This window comes from Aquila chrysaetos, chromosome 7 (genome assembly GCF_900496995.4).
Source record: "Aquila chrysaetos chrysaetos chromosome 7, bAquChr1.4, whole genome shotgun sequence".
Lineage (NCBI taxonomy): Eukaryota > Metazoa > Chordata > Aves > Accipitriformes > Accipitridae > Aquila > Aquila chrysaetos.
In genome coordinates this window covers 39,331,931-39,355,879 of record NC_044010.1, presented here as the reverse complement: position 1 = coordinate 39,355,879, position 23,949 = coordinate 39,331,931, and the positions used below count along the sequence as shown (strand labels likewise).

Here is a 23,949-nt window from a genome sequence, read left to right as displayed (position 1 = left end):
ATATGTTCCCAGGCCCTGCACAGATGGCCAGTTCATGAGCAGAAAGCCCAACACATTAGGACTCTGCTATGTACACAGACTCCAGGTGGTAGCTCTGACTGGGCTGCCTGACGTCTGGCAATTCTGAATAAATGGCCAGATTCCTCTTTTTCTACCTGGACATCATTTATAGAAAACAGAACATGTCCATGAGAGCCTGCCTGGACTGTGAAACATCTACCAAAGTGTATGCATTTAGAAGCCTAAAATGCAGAGCTATTGTATTGTGTGGAACTTGGAGGGATAAATCACTGACATAATTGTATATGACTTTGAAATTAGCCACAAGAAGCTGGACAGGAAAAGTTACTACAAATGACATGTCATTGAATAGATAGGCTGTAATGTCTAGGCAACAGTTGGCATACACATTCCCATAAATACAGTGTTTGTGTCTGAGCTGCAGAGAGGAGGTGAAAGTATTTGAGGAAACCTAAACATTTTTCCTGCCTTAATACAAAAATGCTTCTGAATAACCAAGAAAGGAGGGCAAAGCAACCAGCAAATGTGTAGTGCTTTTCTAACAGCAGTAAGTAACGGTAGAATGAGTGATGCTTCATTCTTAAAGGTTTGCTGTGTCTGACTCTAATCTTGTTGGGATTTGGAGCAATCCTTAATGATGACAAAGGGAAAGTAGAATCAGGCCCATTCAATAAAATGAGTATACACTGGCTGGACAGAGCAGAGATTTGCCCTTCAGGTAGGGTCTGGAGCATCATTATTTTTAATCTGACTTTTAAGGAAATTGAGACAGTCAAAAGGGAATGATTTTGCAGTATTATTTTTATCTATTGCATTTTAAAATCTAGAGAGTAGCTGAACTGATGCAAAGTGGAAGACCTCACCTCAACCCTGCTGCCCGCATGGGATGGAAGTTAATAAGGGCTTCTCTGTGTTAGGGGCCCAGTTGTGCAGCTGAGGCCTGCCACCTGAACCTAGTTGCTTGGTTTTATCTGTGAAAGGTTTCAGTGTTCACTCGTGGTTTAATCTTTTTTTGAAGAGTAGCTGTGGGATCAACTTTTAAAATCTTTGACAGGCCTGTACAAACATCATGTTGAAGCTGCAGTCCTGGAGGTGTCTGCAGTGCCATCTAATGGCTACAACCAGCAGAAGCAGCTTTTAACCTTTTTATCTTTTTTTTTTCTTTCCTCTTTTTTTTTTCCTCCTTTTTTTTTAACAGCACGAAATTTATTAGCACCTCCACAGTTTGATAGAGAAGGGGGTGGTCTCTGCTCTTCTGTGCTGTATGCAGCCTTTCTCTTCCTGGCAATAAAAATAAGATGGGCTTTCTTCTAGATTTTTGTCACAGCAAAAGGCTCACTGCCCGCGGTGTTGTCTCAACAAGGTTGGTTTGTCCACACCAAGATTCTCTGGAAATTTCCTCCATCATGGATATTAGTGAGAGGCAAGATCTCCCTGGCAATTTCTCTACTAGAAGGGAGTTGTTCTTATGCAGAAAATCTTCCCCAGTGCACAGAAAATGCCTTACAACGCTACCTATAGCCCAGTTCAAATCCTACACTTTGTACATCCCCAGCTGTAGGACCCTGTGTCCTGTGCTAGGTTTATGCTAAACCATTTGTGGCAGTTCATAAAACAGCTCCCCTCAGGTCCCATTCTCCCAATACGTGGCCATGACAGACTTTACACTGAGATTCAATGGAGGGAGGCTTTAGGATTGACCCAGGCAAATGCAGAGAGACTCAAGTGTTGGTGAAAAAAGCTGTTTTACTCCCTGTGTCGGCTGGTTGCTTGTGGTAGCTTTCTAGTGGTGGTACAACAAAAATAAGGCAGGACAGAACCTGAGAGTTGCCATTAGCATGTATCCAAAATACTGTCCAGACACCTTTTAAGTTCCCAAAAATGTTTTATATTCTTAAATGATGCTCTGATCTTTCTATGGTTTCCTGTTCAGGAATGGATTTCATTCTTCAGACCTAATCCATCAAGTTCCTTGGCTCATCTTGTAAATTCTTAACTATTGCAGTGTGGAGGGATGCTAGCAGTGCCTGAGATATTTCCTTTTCTCTCTGTCCCATTATAATTTTTAAGGCACTTGGTCATTTGTGACCAAGCTCAAGTTTGTTATGGTGTATGAGAAGACTTAGGGTTTTCTATCTGAATTACTATACTTGAAGCTTCCTGCAAGGATGTGGAGTTATACCTAGTGACTCAAATGGGCCTTATATGATGCTAAGTCCCTTGAAGTGGAAATTCAGCATGATGAATGGATTACCTAGCTGTTAACAAGGAGCCACAGTGATGCTTTTGGCAATATGTAGCCTTGCAGCTTGAATGACTGTTCCTGTGAACGCAGATCAGAACTCATGCCTAAGGATTTCGGCAAAGCATCACATTTGGGTGGTTTTATTCCAAAATACATTTATTTGTGTCTTGTGTGTCAGTCTTTATGTATTTGAAACATTTGGATGCCCTGCTGAGTTTTACTTTTATTACTGCAAATATCTTACATGAAGAAGATTTTGAATCTTGGCTGTAAATATGAGGTGCTGATGCTTACTTTCTTTTTTTTATTTGTTCTCACTGTAGGATTTGCTCTCCTTGGAGGACATCCTTCCTTCCTTACCACACAAGACATACATCTGGGCACTAATGAGAGTCTCACAGATACAGCAAGGTTGGTAAAATGTCACTTGTTTGATCACTATGTGTTTGGTAGTTGATCAGGCTGCAACCTGTCTTACAGAATTTTGGAAGCTAATATTTTATTTCTGGAAAATGTCAGAAGGCACTCCAAATTTCTTAAATATTTACAAATCAGCTCACAGAATCTGTAGTTCAGTACACCATCATTTCATCCACTCTAGCTCTCCAAAATGTCTCGCAATGAGAAATATTTTTATCAAATTTGGCATATATAGTGTTAAGGAGGGTGAGAGTCACACAAACAGAAACATTTTATGAACCTCAGTAGTAGTATAGCTTCACTGATGACAGCATATACATTCAAACAAGACTAGAACCTTCTGGTTCTGTTGCTCCTCGTGGAGCTAGGAGTACAGCTGACTGGCAAATCAAAAAGCAAAATCAAAAAGCAAAGACTTTTTTTATCTTAGTTAGGCCAGCTGCTGGTGGGCCTTAGCCTACCTGTAGTGACAGGGTGGCACTGAAGGCCACTGATCCTCCTATTTCAGCAGCACCAAACTTGACCAACATTTTGCAGCCAGTTTCTGATTTCATGTGCCCTCCTCCACAGCTGTACACACTGTCAGGACTGCTGTGGAGGCTGGGCTATGGCATTATTCTCTCACCGGCACCCTTGGAAGATCTTAATCATGTCCAGTCCCATGCATGCAGGGATGGGTAGCTAGCAGCCTATCCCCATTGCCACAGCAGGGAAGAACTGAGCTCAAGGTTTTTCTCCAGTGGATTCCCTCTGATGTTGCAGAAAGTAGGCAGAACATGAGGTTATCTTTTGCAGGTGCTCTTGCTGTTTTTCATAGCACTCCATGTATTAAAGACTCATCCCAGCTCAGCATTTTGCTGCTTTCTAGGCAGCCCTTTTGCAGCCTGAGGTCGATTCAGTCAGGCTCAGCTGTTGGAAGGTTACTAGTGTCTGAAAGGTCCTTTTCGTTCTGGTGAAAGATGCAGTGTCAAGCTTTTCAGGCTCAATTCAAAATAGGCAATTGGCCAGCTGAGGTTCCATAGCCTCTGCTGTATACTACAGTTTTCACTGTCAGTGGGATTGTTTGAGAACTATGTTGCTGTTCTGTCTGTGATGAAATCCAAGAAAAATGTAAGAAAAAGAACACTTTAGATTTTCCTTTCATGCTTTTAACTACTGAAGTGTAAGACATATGAGTGTTGATAGTAGAAAGTCAAAATTTCAGTTTCTTGAGGCTTGAAAGTACTTAGCTCTCACTCCCTGCTAGATACATAACTCTGCCAGTATCCAAGTAAGCTGCAACGATAGTGTTTAGGTGTTTCAACAAAAGTGCGTCCCACTGCCTTGTTTTAGTAACTACAAGTTTAAAACATTCAAAAATCATGTAAACTTGTGGGCCTACAAAGGGAACAGATTAATCTGAGGCTTAACAGTCAAGTCTAAGGTATATTAGGCCACTATGTCCAGTGGCCACTGTGTCCAGTTCAGCAGTGCTCATGCACTGTCATGGGATTCAAATACATCCCCTCAAAAGAAATTCTTCATACATCACGAGACGTAGCCCCAGTTTTAAGCAGGACAGCTATAGCTTCATCAAAGTGTGCTATTTAAATGCTTCAAAGCACATGCATCTGTGCTACAACTCTACTGGCATGAGAGATGGAGGATTTTTCAAGTCAAATATACATAACTCACTATGTCATATTAAAGGTGAATGCGAAACCTGTCAAAGGTAAATCCCCGATGCTGATGTGAATAAGAATTATTCCCCAAGCGTCTTGCCTTTTCTTCCATTCTCACTGGACCGTTGTAAGCAGAGAGCCTCTCAGCTGAGCAGGGGTAGGAGGAGAGGATGCTGACAGAGGGCACAGTAGGAGGGAGATGGGAAGCTGGTGCTGAGAGACTGGGGCTGAAAAGACAGAACCTGACATGGTGAGCAGGGCTACCGGCACGCCAGGCTGGAAAGACAAAGAGCAGCTTAAAGGAACTGAAATTCAGAAGGGATGGGACACACCAAAGCAGTGGGGAATGAATGAAAAAGTGCAGAGGTGTCACATTTGGGAAGGAGTGGCTTCAGGCTCCAAGGCAAAATGAGGTGGAAGGATTGCAGGTGAAGCCAAAAGAAGGGTTGATTTACCAGGGCCAATGTGAAATTGCACTGTGGCACCTGTGAATGGGAAGGGAAGGACAAATGGCGAGAGTCTTCAGAGCAGTATGTCAGAGTGCCATGTGGGCTGGTGGCTCCTTAGGGACTAGGGAGTCTTGGCTGCCAGGAGCTACCCCTGGGTCAGGCAGGGCAGGGCCTCGTCAGCCAGCACCCATTCCCCTGCTCCCAGCCAGGGAGCAGGGCAGCTGGGAGGCAGCTGGGGTCAGCCACATCCCAGGGCATCGGGCACCTCTGTGGGGATGGGTGTGAGCCAAGGCCAGGCTGGGACATCAGCCTACAGCGGGGGGTCCAGGTCAGGATCAGCATGGACATGGTTACAAAGCAGCAAGAGATGGGACTCCCAAGAGAAGGGGGCTGGCCCTGATGGAGGCTCCTCGCAGTGCTGTCTGGGAGCCTCCTCTCCCCCCTGACATCGGAGTGATGAGGGGTAGCCCTCAGCTGCGCTATTGCAAAGTTGGTTCTGAGCCCCAGCAGCCAAACCTCCAGGAAGGGGAAGGATGCGGTCAGGGCCCTTACATGGTGCTCCCCTGCAATAACCTCTCCAAGCACCATCCCACCAGACATGCAGAACTGTCATCCAGAGGCTCTCTGCCATTCCTGCAGCAAATCCAGGTATGTTCTGATACACAAACGGACATGCTTTTATAGTCCAGTTTTCATTTCTTCTTCTTCCCAAATGGGATAATAAAGGGCCATTAAATCTTTGGTTCACAGTCTCTCGAATGACCTTTGTTTGCACAAGCAAATGGGAAAAAGACAGACAGTAAGCTACAAGAAATAAGGCAAAAAGTAGAAGCAAGCAAATCTTCCAGCCATTCTGGAGGACTCCCCATTCTGTGGAGAAAGCTCCCACAATACCTACTTCCCATGCAAGCCTTCAGCCCCTCGTTTCTCTCTCACTGCTTGCTCTTCCAGGACAAGTACCTATTTAGGACCCTGACCTGGGTATTTTGCTCTTCTGCTGGGTCACAGCACTTGCCTGCTACAGTGGAGTGAGGGCTTTCCCAAGTCATTACAGAGCCCCATGCGCTCTGCTTCACTCCTGATCTCATTAGCAGAATTATTATTGACTTTGCATAATCAAGGCTGAGCGGTTTACCCAAAAGAACAACCTGAGTGTTAATTTCTTGGCATTTCTTGTGAATGAAGGGTAACATGCCAACCTCATTCAGTTAATGTAAGAAAAAAAAAGAATGCCTGTAGTAGACCCAGAGGGTATTTCAAACATTTACAGCCATATGTCTAGGGCTCTGAAGGCCTTAGAAGTACTTGAGATTGAGACTTAAAGCAAAAGGGGCACAGTTCTATGTAAGTCCCAGGTTTTGTTAGAATTGCTGCAGGTAAGGGTTGAAAGCATTTCTGCTGTGAACATATTTTTCGTGACTTATTACCTGCTCATAATACAGTTCTTCCATGCTTCACAAGACATTTACATTTACGCTGACACAGTAGCAAAAAGTTACCACCCATTAAGGAGCTCTAAGCCTTTCAGTGCTGTTTAGCATGTCTGATATATTACGTGAAATGAAATACAAGTACTGTATCTGTATTTTCCACTGTGGAGCAGTTCCATTGTGCACCACTATAGCTCAGTGGCCATAAGGTTCAGTGACAGCACTGAAGAATTCATAGGATGATTTTACCAGTCCACTGGCATTATTAGGGGATGAATCTCTACGTCTATGGGGAACAGGTTTACTTCTCACCACTTACCAAGAACACATCCACCATATGCCTCTGTAAGACTATGAATGACAATGAAGTAGTATTGTCAGAAATGTAAACCTTTTGAACGGGTATATATTTTCAAAACAAAACCAAAACTACCTTGGATAGCAATATTCTACCCAAAATATATGCAAGTGCCTCATTTTCAAATTCAGAGATCAGCCACACCAAAAAGGCATACTTTTATTTGTGTTTAATTTCGGATTCCTCAGAGGATACACTTGAGTAAAAATTTCCAGCTTTTTTCTGTAGAAATAAAAATTATTTTGAAAAGAGAGATATGCAGCATTCCAATACACTTATCTATTTCCAAGCTCTGGGATTTTGAAATTTATAGGCTCACAGTCTTGTGAAAAGACTGAAAAGAGAAAAAGACCTTATAGTTAGTGATAACATAGGAAACTTAAATGGAAAGTCACCTGATGAGCCTGTGCTTACTCCCCCTCACCTTCCAAAACGTCTTTACTAAAGACTCTTATCTAGCCAGGTCTTTTTTTCCTATGCAATCCCAGCCTTATATGGTTTCCTTTAAATTGATTTGATTACAGGAGACTTCATCTCCTCAGATGAGGTCTTTTTTTTTTTTTTTGAGTTCAGTTTGGTTTTGATTTCACAAAGCACAAACCCAGTTGCCACCTGGGTTTCCTACTATAAGATATGACATCTAGAAATGCTGGCAGAGGGACTGTCTGGTGTCTTGCTGGTAAGTGTCTAGTAAGTCTAGTATCTACTTTCAATAGATAAAGGAAGAAAATCCAGCAGTTTTCGCTAGTTGGTAATTGATTATGACTGAATTTCCTCTAATGGCATACCCTGTAAAGGAACCATCTTCTTTAAATTCTTTATCAGTCAAGTCAGGTAGGAATCAGCTGTCCTGACATCCTAAAAAAAAGTCTGAGAAAAATAGGGAATTTCCCAGTATGATTTCTTCTTTTCCTTGACTGGTGGGACTGGCTATGTCTTGTTTTGGGTGGATGCCTGTTAGATGGCTAACAAAAGGGACCATGCATTCCATCCCTGATGACGAGTTCAGAACAGAACAGGTTTTCCGCAGTCACATGCTTCAAGCTAGAATAAACACACACACAGAAAAAGAAGTGAGCTAAGAAGAAATAATGGCACAAACAGCAACTGTTCAAATACTTTGCAATCAGTAAATACCTTGTTCAGTTGCTTCTTTTTACTTGTAGCTGCTACCGGCAGTCTTTTCTTCAGAGAGAGCTCTACAGGGAATCTTGGAACATTTTATAAGAGTTTTGCTTGTGTGAGGAATGTCTGGTGTCAGTAGAAAATATTTGTTACTGACTTCATCAAGAGATTTGTCTGTGTAAAGTCCATTTGTGGCATTAATAGCCACAAGAGGAGATACCAGAATTCTTCATGGCTAATCAGGAAGACAGATACTGCAAGAATTTTTCATACTCTTCTATTCAGTCTCTTCCTTGTTTTGTTTTAAAGTCCTATTAGAGATAACATAAAAACACACAAAATGCTACTTCAAAGTCAGGCTTCAGGGCCTAATTAAAACACAGAAATGCAGAGTTCCAGTCCCTATTTAATTTATCTAAAGGATTCAGAGCATACCAATATACTATGCTAATCCACTATGCTAATCTCTGAGTCTTTCACACTTTGGCAAATGAGGCTAAGGCCAGAGTGGTACAGTGACTCCTGCATGCCCCTATCAGTATACTGAGTTTCAAATTTGAGCATTACTTTAGTGCTGATGCCATGTGTGTCAATACGCAGGTGTGTAGGTAGGAGAAAGAACAGGCTGGTGGTGTTGGCCTCCTGTTTCTGTGTTCATTAAGATCAGTAAATAATTGTGGTAATCTAAGAGAGATCTGTATTCCTAATCCTCACAAAGTCCAGGCTACCATACAGGGACACTGTGATATTCAGTCAATGCTACATTTGTTCTTTGCTAAAAGACTCCAGAAATCTTATACCTTATCTCTTCTGAAGTTATCAAATTCTTCAAATGTTACAGTGTTACACCATCTCTCATCTTAGTTCAGATACCTTAACATTTATTGATGTTACTTCTGTAGCTACAATCAAATGCTAAAGAGAAAAAAACATAAAATACAGCAGCAGTTTTCATTTACTTACTATAGTTTGTTAATAAGTAAAACTTCTTACTTATTAGCAACTTGTAAAATATCTGCATTTAAGTGTGCTATGCAGGCATGATAAATTATTCAGATAGCTGAAAAAAATTGATTCATTACCACTTCTCATTAATATTTATGTGTTGCACACTGAAGAGTGCAACAGGGATATATTTATTATGTTTGACTTGGGTATTTTCTGCCATCCTCCAGGGTGCTGTCCAGCATGACAAATGCAATCTTGGCTCGAGTTTATAAGCATAACGATCTGGACCTAATGACGAAAGAAGCCACGATCCCAATAATCAATGGATTGTCCGATTTATACCATCCTCTCCAGATTTTAGCTGATTACCTAACTCTTCAGGTAACAATATAATCCCCATTTAATAACAATTTTTTTTGCTAAGTCTTGGTCTTGGTCTTGGTAAGTATTTGGGGATGTCAGGTTCAAAACCACTTATTCCTAGGTTTTTCTAAGTGGTAATTATATGGCACTTGTTATTTAAAGAGATCTTCATCCAGCAATGTAATTAAGGACCTGTTTAATTTAAAACAATTACCTAGTCCTATCAGCTGTAGTGGGACTGAAGTTAAGCATAAAATTAAGTACTTCATTGGAATTAGGCTGCAATTAAAAACATGTGCAGGGGGCTTTACTTATTAAGATAAAGGTGAGATGTTGGCTCAACCAAAGCCAGTGGAAGTTTTTCTACTGACTTAAAAATCTCAGTAGTTCACTCTTGATTCCTCCGTAACCTATGAACAGTTTAAAAGGAATGACTATTCATATATTAGGAAATTGGTTGAACAAATTTGTTTTGAAAAGCCAGTTAATGCTAGCAGTGCAAACACCTAGTGTTCAGGCACTTAAACCTATTTAAACTTTGCTCACATCAAAGAATAGTTAAAGAAGATCATATTTTGTAGTTTAATCTAATGAAATAGTTGATTTGACAGCAGGATAATGTTTTACACATAGAATACCAGATGTTTATCTGTGAACAGAAGGACTATGCTGTTTTACAATCAATTGAGGAACTGGCTTATAAAAAAGATTATTATACTGCAGTGCTGGTTGACAACTATGATGAACTCCTCTGACCTTGTTTACTTTCTGAATGAATAAAAATCACACTGCTTGAAAAAGGGAGGGCAGAATAATTTCCTGATTCATTCAGCTGTGTTTCTCAGCTATCAAAGACTGCTGTGGGACATTCAGTATGTGGAAAAAGGTCCAGTGAGAGTAACGTTGAATTATTCATGCCTTAAATTTTAAATACTGAAAGACTCATATGTTTAGTGAAAATTACTTCTTCCTTACTTTGATTAGTATTTTTCATAAAATTTTTGATACTTAAAGTGAAGAGACCAGCAAAAATTGGTGAACTTGAGACTAAAATGTTTCACATACCTCAGGATAAAGTACATTTGTGAGATCCCATTGAACCAGCTTCAATGAACTGTTCAAATTACGTAAGACAGTAAGCGGTAATGAGAATGTCATCAGTCATTAAATGTCATAATTTCATTTAAACACTGTGTGCAACTGTAAACCAGGTGGAACTTATGGTTGTGTTTTGCAAGGGGCTCTATCTTGCAAAGACCTTATTTATTAGCATTTTATCACTTGTGAATAACAGGCTTCAGGATTAATCTGTGACTCATATTCTACATGACTGTTGGTATCTCTGCCCCTAAACCTGGTTTTTTCCAGGACACTGACTACAGCACCAATTTCCAGTCAATGAAGAGAGACCACTGAGCATCTCAATCGCCCTCTAGAAATGCATCTCTTTCTCCACTCGTCTTAGGGGGAAACTTATGGAGATCAGCAGAATGAGTACCTGCCCTGTTGATCATCCTCTGCTCCTCCTCCATTGTCTCCTTGTATAGGGCAGCCATGGTAGAAGGCTGGACTTCTCCTTGGTTTGAATACCTAGGGCAGCAGCAACAGCGGGTGGGTGCCCTTGTTGCATCAAGCACTGGGCAGGACGTCTTTGGAAAATGTGTCCTCGTCCATTTTACATGATGAGGAAACAGGACCATAAACAGTTGGTGCTCAAACATGAGAAACATTCGACGTGGAGTGGTATCATGACAAAGTGAGCACGTACAGAGATCTCGGTGAATGGCTTAGCTTTTGGACAGCCATGGAAGCTTTTTAAAATTTGCAGCACTTTCCCAGTCAGCCTGATAAGCAGAGCACTGTTTCCTCCCACTGTGCCCATCTCTCCCCCAGGCTTTCCAGCATGTTCCTTCGCCCAGAGTTTGTCAGGAGGTCTTTAGAGGGCAGCTGGGTGGCCACCCCACTTTGCCAAAGGCATGCCGCACCACTGGTTTCTGACCCACTTTCCTTTCTTACTTTCTTACCCAGAAGGGAGAAGCAGGCAGGGGGGAGCTCTCTGCAGCGCACTGTGGGTGTTGGCACTGCCTGCTCTTTCCCTTTCTGACCTGCCCGTCTGCTGCCTTTTTTCCTCTCTGCACTGTACACTGAGGTGGAGAAGACTGGTCTTACAGCCAGTAGCATGTAATAAAATGGCATTTTAATCATATAATGAACTTTACCAGATCACGGAAGTAGGATGAACACTTGAAGAAGTGTGAGCCACAGGGTCTAGCTGTTACCACAATCAAACTTCTGGGATTTTTGGCAGGGTAAAAAGATGTTATCCGAGTACAGCCTGCAAGAAGATTAATATAGGGATGTTGAATAGTACCACCAATTCTTTAAATGAGTTGAAAGTTCATATATAACATTTGGGCTGCTTTCCTGCAATGCAAAGGCAATTTATTTGATTTATACATACATGCAAACTAGTAGTGGCACAGGCCTTATATTTAAATGTAACTACAGATTTTGTGCAGCTTATTTCTCTTTAAAAAAGTCTCTTCCTTATATCTGTAAATATTTTCATGCCTGGATCTGCTCCTCCCTGCTGTACTTTTTTTTTCTCTTCTTTTTTCTCCTGCTGCATTTACCAGTGGAGCACTACATGCACTCTGGCCCTCTTCAGGCTTAGCACATTTTTATTCTTCCATTTTCTAAATTGTATTAATTTTGTCATGTGCCTTCTTGAATCCCCTTGGAGCACTTTCTTGTTGGTCTGAAACTACCTAATTTCCTGGTTTGTTTTGTCAGAATGTCTTCTTGCTTATGGCTTCTGATTCCTTTTCCACAGGTGCATTTTAGTGTGGTTATTTTAGTACAGTCTGTTGCATTCCGCAAACAATGCGTCTGGTTTATTTTCAGGGCTGTCAGTTCTCATTCTGTATTCATGGTGCTCTTGTCAGATCACGAAGTGTGCTCCTGTCATGAACACTGGGGTGAGATTCTTCCAGTTCAACATTTTCTTGCCCAGTGCCTTCTTCCTGAGCAGCCTGGAGCCCCTCACATGTTTGACATCTAAGCTGGCTCTGCCCTTTAATACTGTGGTCAGGATTAATGCCCTCTATTATGCCAAGAGGGATGTTTTTCTTAGCATACATGCCACCCTCTTTCTTAAAAGTTGGGTTGAGCTGAGTTTGCGCTTGAGTTACAACCCACTAGAAATGGTTGTAAACGTTATGCAACCTGATTTTGAAGGTTTGGGGATTTGGCCTTTAAAGACTGAGTTTGTGTGCTGGTACTGTGCACATGCAGAGCCCCTTCTCCGTCTGTGCTGAAGGCGTGTAACAGCCACTTGCTGAGTCCACCCGGTGCCTCTCAGTCTCCTGGCCAGAAACTGTGGCTCACAACTTCTGCTCTGAGAAGCTTGGCTGGAGGACAGCATCATACAATTTGTATCCTGGGGACAAACCGGGTACTGACATTGATTCAATTGATATTGATGTCACTGGCCAAATCAGCTAACTTGTAGCTGACTGCAGGGTGGCCAGACTGGTAATTAGAGTGGATCCATATGCCACTATCTTTTTATGTCACTGGTCTGAAGGGAAATTTCTTTTTCAGAAAGAAATGGTTGGCATAAGAAATACATCAATGATTCCTTTTTAAATAGTGTAACAAATTACAGCATTGCCCAGCTTGAAGAGGGCTGCCATATATTCTCAACTTCTCCTCAATATGTGACCCAAAGAGCTCAAATTATTATAGTCTTCAAATTCATCATCATCATCATCATCATTATTCTAACAGTTAGAAATCCCAACTAAGATCTGGACTGATCTTCTAGAATATAGTGTTTCAATAACCATGACAAAAAACAATGTGGGAGTAAGAAACATAACTGGCCCAGCATCTGCCTTCAGCTCAGTTTGAGAGCCGGTAGATCCAAGTTTGCCCAGTTTCTCATTTACTGGATTGCACTGCCTCCCAAAGGGCTAAAGCTTTGACTAGTCCCACGCTTTCCTTTTTAAATTTTGACAGATTATTGATTCATTATTCAAAAGCTTGTTTTAATTGAGGGCTGTTATGACTGTTGTGGTCAAACATTTCAGAAGTAATCTATAATGGTGTCAGTTTCAGCCCAGCTGGAAGCAAGTCCAGGCAGAGGCAGACACTAATGTCCCTAATTAGTTAAACCAGTCTTCTCTAAACATACAACAGTACTAAATCACTGAGCATGCTTATTTTTTCCCAGGGTTTGATACGCTGATACACTGCAACCATGGATAAGAACAGAATGAAACATTGTAAAAGCAGCATGAGCATGAGAAAGTTGACTGTAAAATTGACATTAATTATTTAGCAGGGATTTTTCATGAGAATCCAAAGCCAAGTTTTGTGGCACTACAGCAGCAATTACTGGTTTGCCAAAGAGGCATTCATAAGGGAGAAGGGCTCTAGACTTTCTAAATATGTTATTTTTTGTATGGCTTTGCTAGGAGAGTAAATATTTTGAAGTCAGGTTCTAAATGTAAAGCGAAACTGCAGAACACCCAAGCAGGTAAAAAGCCTACATCAATATAACAGAGTTTGGAAAAAATGGGGAGGGATGTAAGGTGAAAAATATCTTCAGAGGCTCAGGTCATCAGCATGTATTGTAAAGGTGCTGGTTTAACCTACAGTATTACCATCGTGGCAAAACACTTTTAGCAGGATTTTCTCTGTGCAGTTGTATAAGCATATACTATAAAACAGGAAAAAAATATGTATGTCTCATATACAGTAGCTTTCATATTGCCTCAAAGCTTTCTGGTTCTGACCAACACAATAATCTCACCTTTCTTGGAATCTGAGAATGGATGTGTACAAGCAGTACAGCCACAGTCATAGTGACTGGCTTTAGATGAAGAGGTTTGAGTTACAGCAGCAGTGTACCAGTGGCAGCATAAAGCTTAACACAGGATATAAAATAGGCTCCACTAGCACACACAGAGCTTGATTCTGCCTTGTCTATGACTTCTTCCATTAGCTAAATGTCTTCATTAAGATTAGCTAAGCTATGTCCACTCTATACAGTAGTCACTGCAGATGTGGCTTTGCAATTTGCAGTGCATATTGAGGGTCATTATACAGACATTTCCAGTACTTCGTATTTTATCTGTAACAGCTAGTAGCTTGGGAAAACAGAGAAAACTATTTAGTATGCACTGTGCTTCTTTTAATGCAGAGTAGCAGCTGGTAATAAGGTGGAAGTTATTTAACATAGCAGTATATTTGTGACTCACTAGTCAGTGCTTTGAGCATTACAGGCTGCGATGCCTATTTTTAAACAGTAAAATCAAAAGAACTCAGGGCTGTCTCATTTGCTCCTGGCTGTGGGTTTGTGTCTCAGCTATCACTAAGCCCTAGCTGCAAACAACCCCTTAAATAAATGCTTTAGTTTGGTCTTCTCCTAGGAGCACCATTGCTAGGAGATGTGGAAGAACTTTGAAAGATCCTTAGAGACCTGCAGAGCTGTTATAATGAAATAACTTCCATGTACACAAAGTCCTGATTTGATCTGTAAATGCCCTCACATCAAACCTCTGCCAATGAGCCTGCTGCTAACAAACTTCAACTGAAAAAGCGATAGTTTTACAATAACATAGTTTTAGCCCTTAAACTGTAGGCAGCCTAGGACTCTATTAGGTTTAGATTTCAACAGCATTTTAACGTCATTCAATATTTCAAGTGCTACTATTTTTGACTCAAAATTGTGGTCGCTGGCAGAAATGCCAATAACTTTGTTCTGGAACAACTTCACAGCTATTTGTTTAGGAGAAGCTGCTGCCGGGAGAGGAGGGTCCCAGCCCTTTTCCTGTTCGGTCTTTTGGCAACTTTGCTGTGACTGCCTGCAAGGTTGCCAGTTAGTACGGCTCTACAATGTGGATGCTTATCCTCTCTGACAAGCATTGAATCATGTCACACAAAGTGTTGAAACACTATCTGGCTTCCAGCTACTACAATGCAATTGTAGCATGGCCCAGTTTTGAACTAAGAATAGAAGAGTCTCCATCGTGTCTTTAGTCTTTTGAGTCATGAGGTGGAGTTGTACAGAGCAGGCATATACAGAAGTATTTGGTTATGTCTTTACAAACTTTCTGGTATCAACTTAAGTAACTATAAACATGCATATTTAAAACAAGGCTTGCTAAAAGATCTCAGATTGTCCTGCTCTGGAAATATGAAACTCCTGTTACTCTTGTTCCTCTTTAGGCCTCATCTGTTGGTGGCTGAGGGCCAGAGTAGCTGCACATGTACAGACTGTAAGCGCCATCAGGCAAAGCTACAGTTAACACTGTAATGCTGATTCCAGTTCTGGTAAAAAAATCAATGCACTCTCACTGTGCAACGGAGAGCAAACCCTGCAGGCCATGAGTGGCACAGCTGCTTTCAAAGTATTGCTCTTTGTTGTCCTGTACAGCTGTGACGGTTAAAATGCACTCTAAGGGCATGGCCACTGCCATGGCCGCAGGGAACACTGTGTAGAGCCAACCAAGCCAGAGCAAACATGAATAGGGATATTTTCACAATCTGGGGGAAAGCTGGAAGGATTGCTATCCTAGGCATTAGGATTGCCTCTAAATTAAGAATTTCTACCGTTCACTGATATATATGAGCACCAACCCATGGCTGTACGGCTTTGGTGCTAAAGTTGCTGTGTGTCCAGTGCTGTGTCTCTCAGCCTGGGCCTCACCATATGGCATACGTGTCAATGTGTCCTTCACTGGAGAAAGCTGCAGCACTTGGGTCTTCATGTATGACACAGGGGGCTTTCCCTCCCTGACCATCTTGTAGCTGCAGGAAGTTCAATTAAATGTATGGTTTCGTGCAGCTAGCATTTGAAGGTAGCCAGCCTTCTTTGCACCAGACCCATCTGATCAATTCCTCCTACCTAGGGCATCAGCTTGCTCAGCTCGCTTGGAACATAACCCCGGGGCTGTCTGATTCGTTTGGCAGGAGCACTATGGTGGGCTCAACGGGCTCACTGTCACCTGGATTGGGGACGGAAACAACATCCTCCACTCCATCATGATGAGTGCTGCAAAGCTGGGAATGCACCTGCGTATTGCGACTCCCCAGGTAAAGCAAGCCATGCGCACAGAGTAAGGAAGGCAAACTTTGCCTATTCTTGTCTCAGCCACTTGGATACTTCCCAAGGGCCTCAGGTAGTGGTGCTTGCATGTATCTTGAGCGCCAGCCTTCAGAAGCAATGTTCAGAATCCTGATTCTCTTATTTTGATGCAAAGCAGGAGTAATTCTACTGAGTCCAACTTCAGAATGGCTGACGGGAATTCATGACTGCAGTATAAATCATGGAGGATAATAATTCAATTTGAGAAAGTGTTACAAAGTCATGCAATGCCCCCCCCCCCCCCCCCCCCCCAAATTTTAAAGTTGTTTCAGATTGGTGGAAGTGTTGCATCTTGGTTGGTTCACATTAGTGATGCAGCTTCTTAGAATGCTGCATTATAATACAACATAAAATATAAAACAAAGAATCAGTTTAGACCAAAAAATTAAATTATGTATAGGCATTTCATTCTGTAACTATTGAAATACATTTTTCTTACCTTATCAGAACACTTTCCACCAGTTTATCTCCAAAATAAACTTTCAACAAAATCAACATAATTTCCTCAGGTTTTACAGTTTTGAAAGACATTCTTCTTCCCATGGCAAATGGTTCAGTATTATTTTTCTAACCAGTGTTAATAATCAGTAAAGATCTTATATAAGTCCCATGATATGTTACCTATCATCTCTTTTGGCAGGGCTTTGAACCAGACCTCAGAATAACTAAAATAACTGAACAGTACTCCAAAGAGGTAGGACCCTAAGAAATAGCCTAGTAGAATAGTTTGAATAGAGTTTATTTTTGTTATAAACGAAGTTGAAATTCCTTGTCTTCCTGATCTTCCTTATTTTATTCACATTAGTATGGTACCAAGTTACTTCTCACAACAGATCCTTTGGAAGCTGCAGACGGTGCCAATGTCTTAGTTACAGATACATGGATAAGTATGGGACAAGAAGAGGAAAAGAAAGAAAGACTAAAGGCATTTCAAGGTTATCAGATTACAATGCAGGTAAAAACTGAGATTTAGGGTTTTGTTGATGCTTTTACAGTTTGTATTTATAAGAATCAACATCAGCAAAGCATGGGTTTGGTATTTTTTTGAGTGGGGCCATGGAACAACCACATGCAAACCTCTCTTCAGCTTGAAAAACTCACAAAGATAACAAGGCTTGAGTTATCTTATACATTTCATGTTGCTTGGCCTCTTTCAGAGCTTCCCAATGAGATCTAACTCCAGAACATGTGCAGGAGGCCTAACCTTTTACTTCTTTATGACCTAAAAACTATTTCTAACTTTGCGTTTCCTCTTTGCTACCAGAAATGATCCCTTATATTTTATTTCAAACGATAGCTCACAGATTAACTCTTAAATGCCTGGGCAGCATTTGGGGCAATTTTGTGTATATCCGTCAATGAATAAAGCATGAAACATATGTCTTTAAAATCATCTAGTTGAAATGCTTATCATTAAAAAATCAGTTAGAGAAGAATGCAAAGCCATAAACTATTAATTGTCCAAGATAAAAAGGACATTTTCATTGCTGATAGAATTACTGGTTTAATTGACTGTATTTTAACATAAGTTCACAAAATACTATTGATGGGTGTGTCTCTGAACTGGCCTGAAATGCTTTAATTCATTGTTCATTGGTATTAGATCAATATATTATGAGTGACAATACCAAAAGAAAAAACTATGGCCTTTTAAATCATGGTTTAGTATGTTCTTGTTGCAATTATCAATAGTATTATATTACTGTATGGCATTCAAATAAAGATTGCATTTTATTGATCCACTAAGTCACTGGAGTTTTTACTCCCCTACTAAAGCCAGAGAAATCAGAGTAAATATTTGACTTTTGTGAAGTCAGCACTGAACTCTTACTGACATAAATGGGGATATTCCCATCTTAATCACAGATGAGGAATTCTTTTGAAGTCAGTGGAATTCTTCTGAGTTCATCATCCAAGTAACTAGAGTGTGAGCTCATATAAAATTTGTTAACCTTTTTACTAGTTAAAGATTTTATTAATGTCCTTACATATTTCTTTATTTTTATATGCTTTTTGATCTACAGACTGCAAAATCTGCTGCTTCCAACTGGACTTTTTTACATTGTTTACCCAGAAAACCTGAAGAAGTTGATGATGAAGTATTTTATTCTCCACGGTCATTGGTTTTCCAGGAGGCTGAAAACAGAAAATGGACAATTATGGTAACAAAAACAAGATAACAATAGTTAGAGGTTAGGGTCGGCTTCTGTTCTGCCTTACACTACAGGCTTGGATTCAGCTTAGTTCCTTAATAAACAGTAAATGTTAACAAATATGTTTCAAATGCACCCCACGGCACATCACAATTTTGACTGTAGGCAACATATATATGTAGCACAAATACTTCTGGACACAAATGTGACCTATTTTGATGATAATCTGCTGTTGCTTGACCCAGTTTTTATCACTAAGTGAAATCTACAGTATAAGCTGTAATTTTTTGGTATTTAAATCACTGGATTTACTCTAATGATTAACTCAGCTGTTCGATTTTAAAACATGTTAAATGCTGAGGTCCCAGGGACTGGTCTTAGAAACTACAATTTCCCAAACACTTAAAGCTAGAGATTCTGCAGTTTTCTCCCAAGAAAACCTGCCACTGACACCAGTGGGAACTTTCCCTGAGAAAGTGCTGCAAGAGTAAAGCTTTGAAGGACCCTGAAAAGTTATAGTGTGGGTAATACTGTGTGATCCATGGGGACCATGACAGGACACGTGGCACTTAACATAAACCATAACTCCCCTCTCAGCATTCCTAGAATTTCAGAAAATTACTGCCAGATCTCAGTAGCCTGTTATTTATTGTCAGCTTTAGAACCATCATGTCGACAAAAGCTAGTGAAAACTTTGAAGGTAAAAAAAAAAACCAAACCAAAAACGACATTGTCATAGCTCTCAGACGAACTCTAGATGTGCTCCAGGTGAAGAAGTGGTTGAATATTGTATTTACCAAAACCTCAGATTTTGGACATTGTCAAAATTATTAACAAATTTGTGTTAAATTCAGAGTTTTAGCCTTAAAATTCCAAAAAGTGCTCATATATTTTATTTTTATTTTGCAATGTTTCTAATCACCCTAAATATTATTTTTTACAAAGAAAATAAACCCTTTACTTTGGGTTCCAGCTGCACACTTTTTGGGGGGGTAAGAAATATGTCATATTTGTATTTTATCAAGCTATAGAAATAATGAATGTATGGGTCTTGTTTATATATTATTTTCTACCACTTTCAGCTCAGACAGCAAACTGGAAAATAAATTATTTGCTCAGCTGTAGTTCCAAACAGTGCTGAGTGCAGCTACGACATGGGTAGCAGCGAGGGGCTGCACCGCTGTAGGTTCGGTCCCCACTGTGTGCCTGGGACTACCTGTCACACTGAGCAGTGCTGAAGGGAAAGGAAGGACAGGCAACAAGACCACAACCCCTGGAGAACCATTGTAAACCCAGTTCTGGGCCAAAATAACAATTTGCAGTCAGACATTGCCGTGAAATCACAACAGTGTGAAACAGGTAATACCTTGTCAAAACCAAGCAAGCGTGGGGCTTGTTATGTACACAGGTGTGGGGAGGACGGCAGAGCTGCTGCAACACCATGTTTTATTTAGCTGACATTCCCATTACTCTTATTTTACAGCCATACCTAAGGTTTGTTGGAGTACTAGGGGAGTGCAGGAGGGGTAGATGACACACTATTAACCTCAGCGAGGATTTTCCATGTTTTACCACAGAAAGTATACTAAACTGGGATAAATTTCAAAGTCCTTATTCTAGTATGGCTCTTACTTCTGCTAATGGAAGTTCTGCTGAAATCCACAAGCAAGCCCATGTGCTGTTTGGGTACCTACAGCATCTCCTAGCAGTAGCTGAGGATACAATATAACATGCCAAAAAGGCCTCAGCGTTTGATCTAAATGCTTTGTCTGAATTTCTCCTAGGCTGTCCATTAATATATTTTGTCTGCACTGAGAAAACCTATCAGCTACAATATGGAACATCCTAACTGATTTTCAGCTCTTTCCTGATTCATCATCAGAAATTCTAGCAAATAAATCTAAGTGTGCGGTTTTTGTCAGGACAATAATTTTCAACACAAGACTTTAGAGCTGGAAAATATTTCCCCCTTATTTATTTTTATGGAGTATCTGTTTCCAATGTGATTGGATTTTTTCTTTTCTTCCTCCTCTAGGCTGTCATGGTTTCCCTGCTGACAGATTACTCACCACAGCTACAAAAGCCTACATTTTGATGCTTGGATTCCTGCCAAGAGAAAAATATTCCTCATCGGCAGAATATTCTGGTCCACAAATACATAGATCTTCTTCAGAAAGCATCCAGGCAACGAATGATTCTTTAATAAAACTGTATAGTTAGCTGTATAATATTGCATTACATTCGTGAAAATGTTCAAGACAATGAACACCATTGCAAAAGCTGCTTTTCATCTTGATGCTCCAAGTTGGCTATGCTTTCTAGTGATCAGCATCACGGAAAATGTTCCAAGGTTGTACTTTAATGATTGGCTCTACCAGCATTGTAGGCATAGCGCGGTCTACCCATAGCTGTGTTGGAATTCATATAGTGTAATATGACAGACATAAACTTCTCCCTAAACCTGTCCATTTAATTGCTGATCTCAGGAAGCGTGCGCAGAGAAGCAGTGCTTTAGTTTGCCTTGGTTGCCTGCACTTCCTGGGCACGCTGGCTCCTTTCTGTCCTCCAGCCAACCTCCAAATTCCACTCCTGTTTGACACCAAAAATATGGAGACCTTGTGAGCATTATCTTCTTCCGTGACATTCCTGTGGGCTTGCACGGGAGGATATTGCTGTGGAACTGGAACAGGGCAGCTTCCGCAGAGTTGGATGGTGCAGAGAGACGGCTGGAAGGAACTGGTTCATTCTTTGTCCACCTCCCCTAGACCTTCACTCCCTAAACAGAATTTTGGCTGAAGAAGCAAGTTTTCTATTTCTTTTTTATGAAGCAAAAATGAGGGGCACCATATGATGGAACTGTATACAGCTCCTTTGCGGAAGGAATTTGCTGCATTTTGCCTGGCACTGTAACATCGTGTATGTTTCAGCTAATCCATCTCAGTAGTAAACAGATTCATGACATTTGTAGTTTTTATGATGGCTGGATGTCTGCGTTTCATATTTCAGGTAAAGCTTTGAGTACTAATAAAAAACACCTTCTTTGTTGTTACTAATTAGTTTCAAGAATCTGATGGTTTTTTTTCCTGCTGTAATACTGGAACAATGTCTGTGATTTTTTTAAAAATTCTGCAAATGGGTTTCCATTTTCTGGCCAGCTGCAAAACATTATTTAATTCCTTTCAAAATTGGAGTTCACTGCTTGGCCACACAGATCACTGAAACAAAAATAAAAATACATTTGTTTATCTACCCACTTATAACTGATTTATTGTTTTTGCAGCCATTTGTGTGTCTCTTGTTAAAATTAACATTTTCCATTACAACGTTACAAGGGTTTCAATAATTCAGTGATCATTTACACTTCAACAGAAATCTAGCTGCGTCAATGATGGTGGAATAGGGTATGTGCTAGAAATCAATGTTTTACTTCCCAATTTAGTATGTGGAGGAAAATGCATGCAATACAGGACATTTCTGGTTGTATTAGGTCCTGCTTTGTGAATTAGGTTCCAGTTCAGCAAGATACTTAAAAGTATGGTTGGTCCTCTTGGAGCTAGTGAGATGTTCAAGTGCTTAGAATTGTAGATATCCTTACTAACCTGATTTTAGTGCTATCTGAGAGTAAGACAACTCATTTTGCTAGTCCTTTCATTAAAAAAATGCATTAGTATCAGTTTTAGTGTGTTGATTTCTTCAAGAATGAAATTTTCAAGGCGCAGGTGCCGGCCATCCCCATGTGCTGAAAGATGAGCTGGCAGGGGAGAAGACCGGCCTGGCTGAACAGAGAGCTTGGACTGGAACTCAGGAAAAAAGGGAGAGTTTATGACCTTTGGAAGAAGGGGCAGGCAACCCAGGAGGACGACAAGGATGTTGTGAGGTTATGCGGGGAGAAAATTAGAAGGGCCAAAGCTCTCAAAGAACTTAATCTGGCTACTGTCATAAAAGACAATAAAAAACGTTTCTATAAATACATCATCAGCAACAAAAGGAGGGCTAAGGTGAATCTTCATCCTTTATTGGATGTGGGGCAAAACATAGCAACAAGGGCTGAGGAAAAGGCTGAGGTACTTAATGACTTCTTTGCCTCAGTCTTTAATAGTAAGACCACTTGTTCTCTGGGTACCCAGCCCCTGAGCTGGGAGACAGGGACAAGGAGCAGAATGAAGCCCCGTAATCCAAGGGGAAATGGTTAGTGACCTGCTACACCACTTAGACACACACACATGTCTGTGGGACTGGATGGGATCCACCCCAGGGTACTGAGGGAGCTGGTGGAAGGGCTCACCAAACCACTTTCCGTCATTTATCAGCAGTCCTGGCTAACTGGGGAGGTCCCAGTTGACTGGAGGTTATCAAACATGATGCCCATCTTCAAGAAGGGCTGGAAGGAGAATCTGGGGAACTACAGGCCTGTCAGCCTGAGCTCGGTGCCGGGGAAGGTTATGGAGCAGATCATCTTGAGTGCCATCACACGGCACGTACAGGACAACCAGGGGATCAGGCCCAGTCAGCATGGGTTTGTGAAAGGCAGGTCCTGCTTGACCAACCTGATCTCCTTCTATGGCAAGGTGACCTGCTTAGTGGATGAGGGAAAGGCTGTGGATGTTGTTTGCCTGGACTTTAGTAAAGCCTTTGACACCGTTTCCCACAGCATTCTCCTGGAGAAACTGGCTGCTCATGGCTTGGACGGGCGTACTCTTCCCTGGGTAAAAAAATGTCTGGCTGGCTGAGCCCAAGGAGTTGTGGTGAATGGAGTTAATTCCAGCTGGCAGCCGGTCACAAGTGGTGTTCTCCAGGGCTCAGTATCAGGGCCAGTTCTGTTTAATATCTTTATCAAGGATCTGGACAAGGAGGTCGAACGCACCCTCAGTAAGTTTGCAGATGACACCAAGTTGGGCGGGAGGGTCGATCTGCTCGAGGGTAGGGAGGCTCTACAGAGGGATCTGGACAGGCTGGATCAATGGGGCGAGGCCAACTGGATGAGGTTCAACAAGGCCAAGTGCCGGGTCCTGCACTTGGGTCACAACAACCCCATGCAGCTTGGGGAAGAGTGGCTGGAAAGCCACCTCATGGAAAAAGACCTGGGGTGCTGGTTGACAGCTGGCTGAATACGAGCCAGCCTGTGCCCAGGTGGCCAAGAAGGCCAACGGCATCCTGGCCTGTATCAGAACTAGTGTGGCCAGCAGGAGCAGGGAAGAGATCGTCCCCCTGTACTCGGCACTGGTGAGGCTGCACCTCGAGTGCCGTGTTCAGTTTTGGGCCCCTCACTACAGGAAAGACATGGAGGTGCTGGAGTGTGTCCAGAGAAGGGCAACCAAGCTGGTGGTGAGGGGCCTGGAGCACAAGTCTTATGAGGAGCGGCTGAGGGATCCAGGGTTGTTCAGCCTGGAGAAAAGGAGGCTGAGGTAAGACCTTATCGCTCTCTACAACTGCCTGAAAGGAGGCTGTAGCGAGGTGGGTGCTGGTCTCTTCTTCCAAGTAACAAGTGACAGGACAAGAGGAAATGGCCTCAAGTTGCACCAGGGGAGGTTTACATTGGATGTTAGGAAAAATCGCTTCACAGAAAGGGTTGTTAAGCATTGGAACAGGCTCCCCAGGGAAGGGGTTGAGTCACCATCCCTGG

The 23,949-nt window shown here is 41.6% G+C and overlaps 1 protein-coding gene across 1 annotated transcript in view; it reads left to right on the top strand.

The window, feature by feature from the left end:
- Nucleotides 1-21,428, top strand: part of OTC (ornithine transcarbamylase) — a 31,714-nt gene extending 10,286 nt beyond the window's left edge. The window contains exons 4-10 of the mRNA XM_030020338.2: nt 2,590-2,677; nt 8,885-9,038; nt 15,999-16,121; nt 16,814-16,867; nt 16,979-17,128; nt 18,198-18,335; nt 20,362-21,428. Of these exons, the coding sequence (XP_029876198.1) occupies nt 2,590-2,677; nt 8,885-9,038; nt 15,999-16,121; nt 16,814-16,867; nt 16,979-17,128; nt 18,198-18,335; nt 20,362-20,421 (767 nt within the window). The 3' untranslated portion in view covers nt 20,422-21,428. The remainder of the gene's footprint in view (nt 1-2,589; nt 2,678-8,884; nt 9,039-15,998; nt 16,122-16,813; nt 16,868-16,978; nt 17,129-18,197; nt 18,336-20,361) is intronic.
- The last annotated feature ends 2,521 nt before the right edge of the window (nt 21,429-23,949 follow it).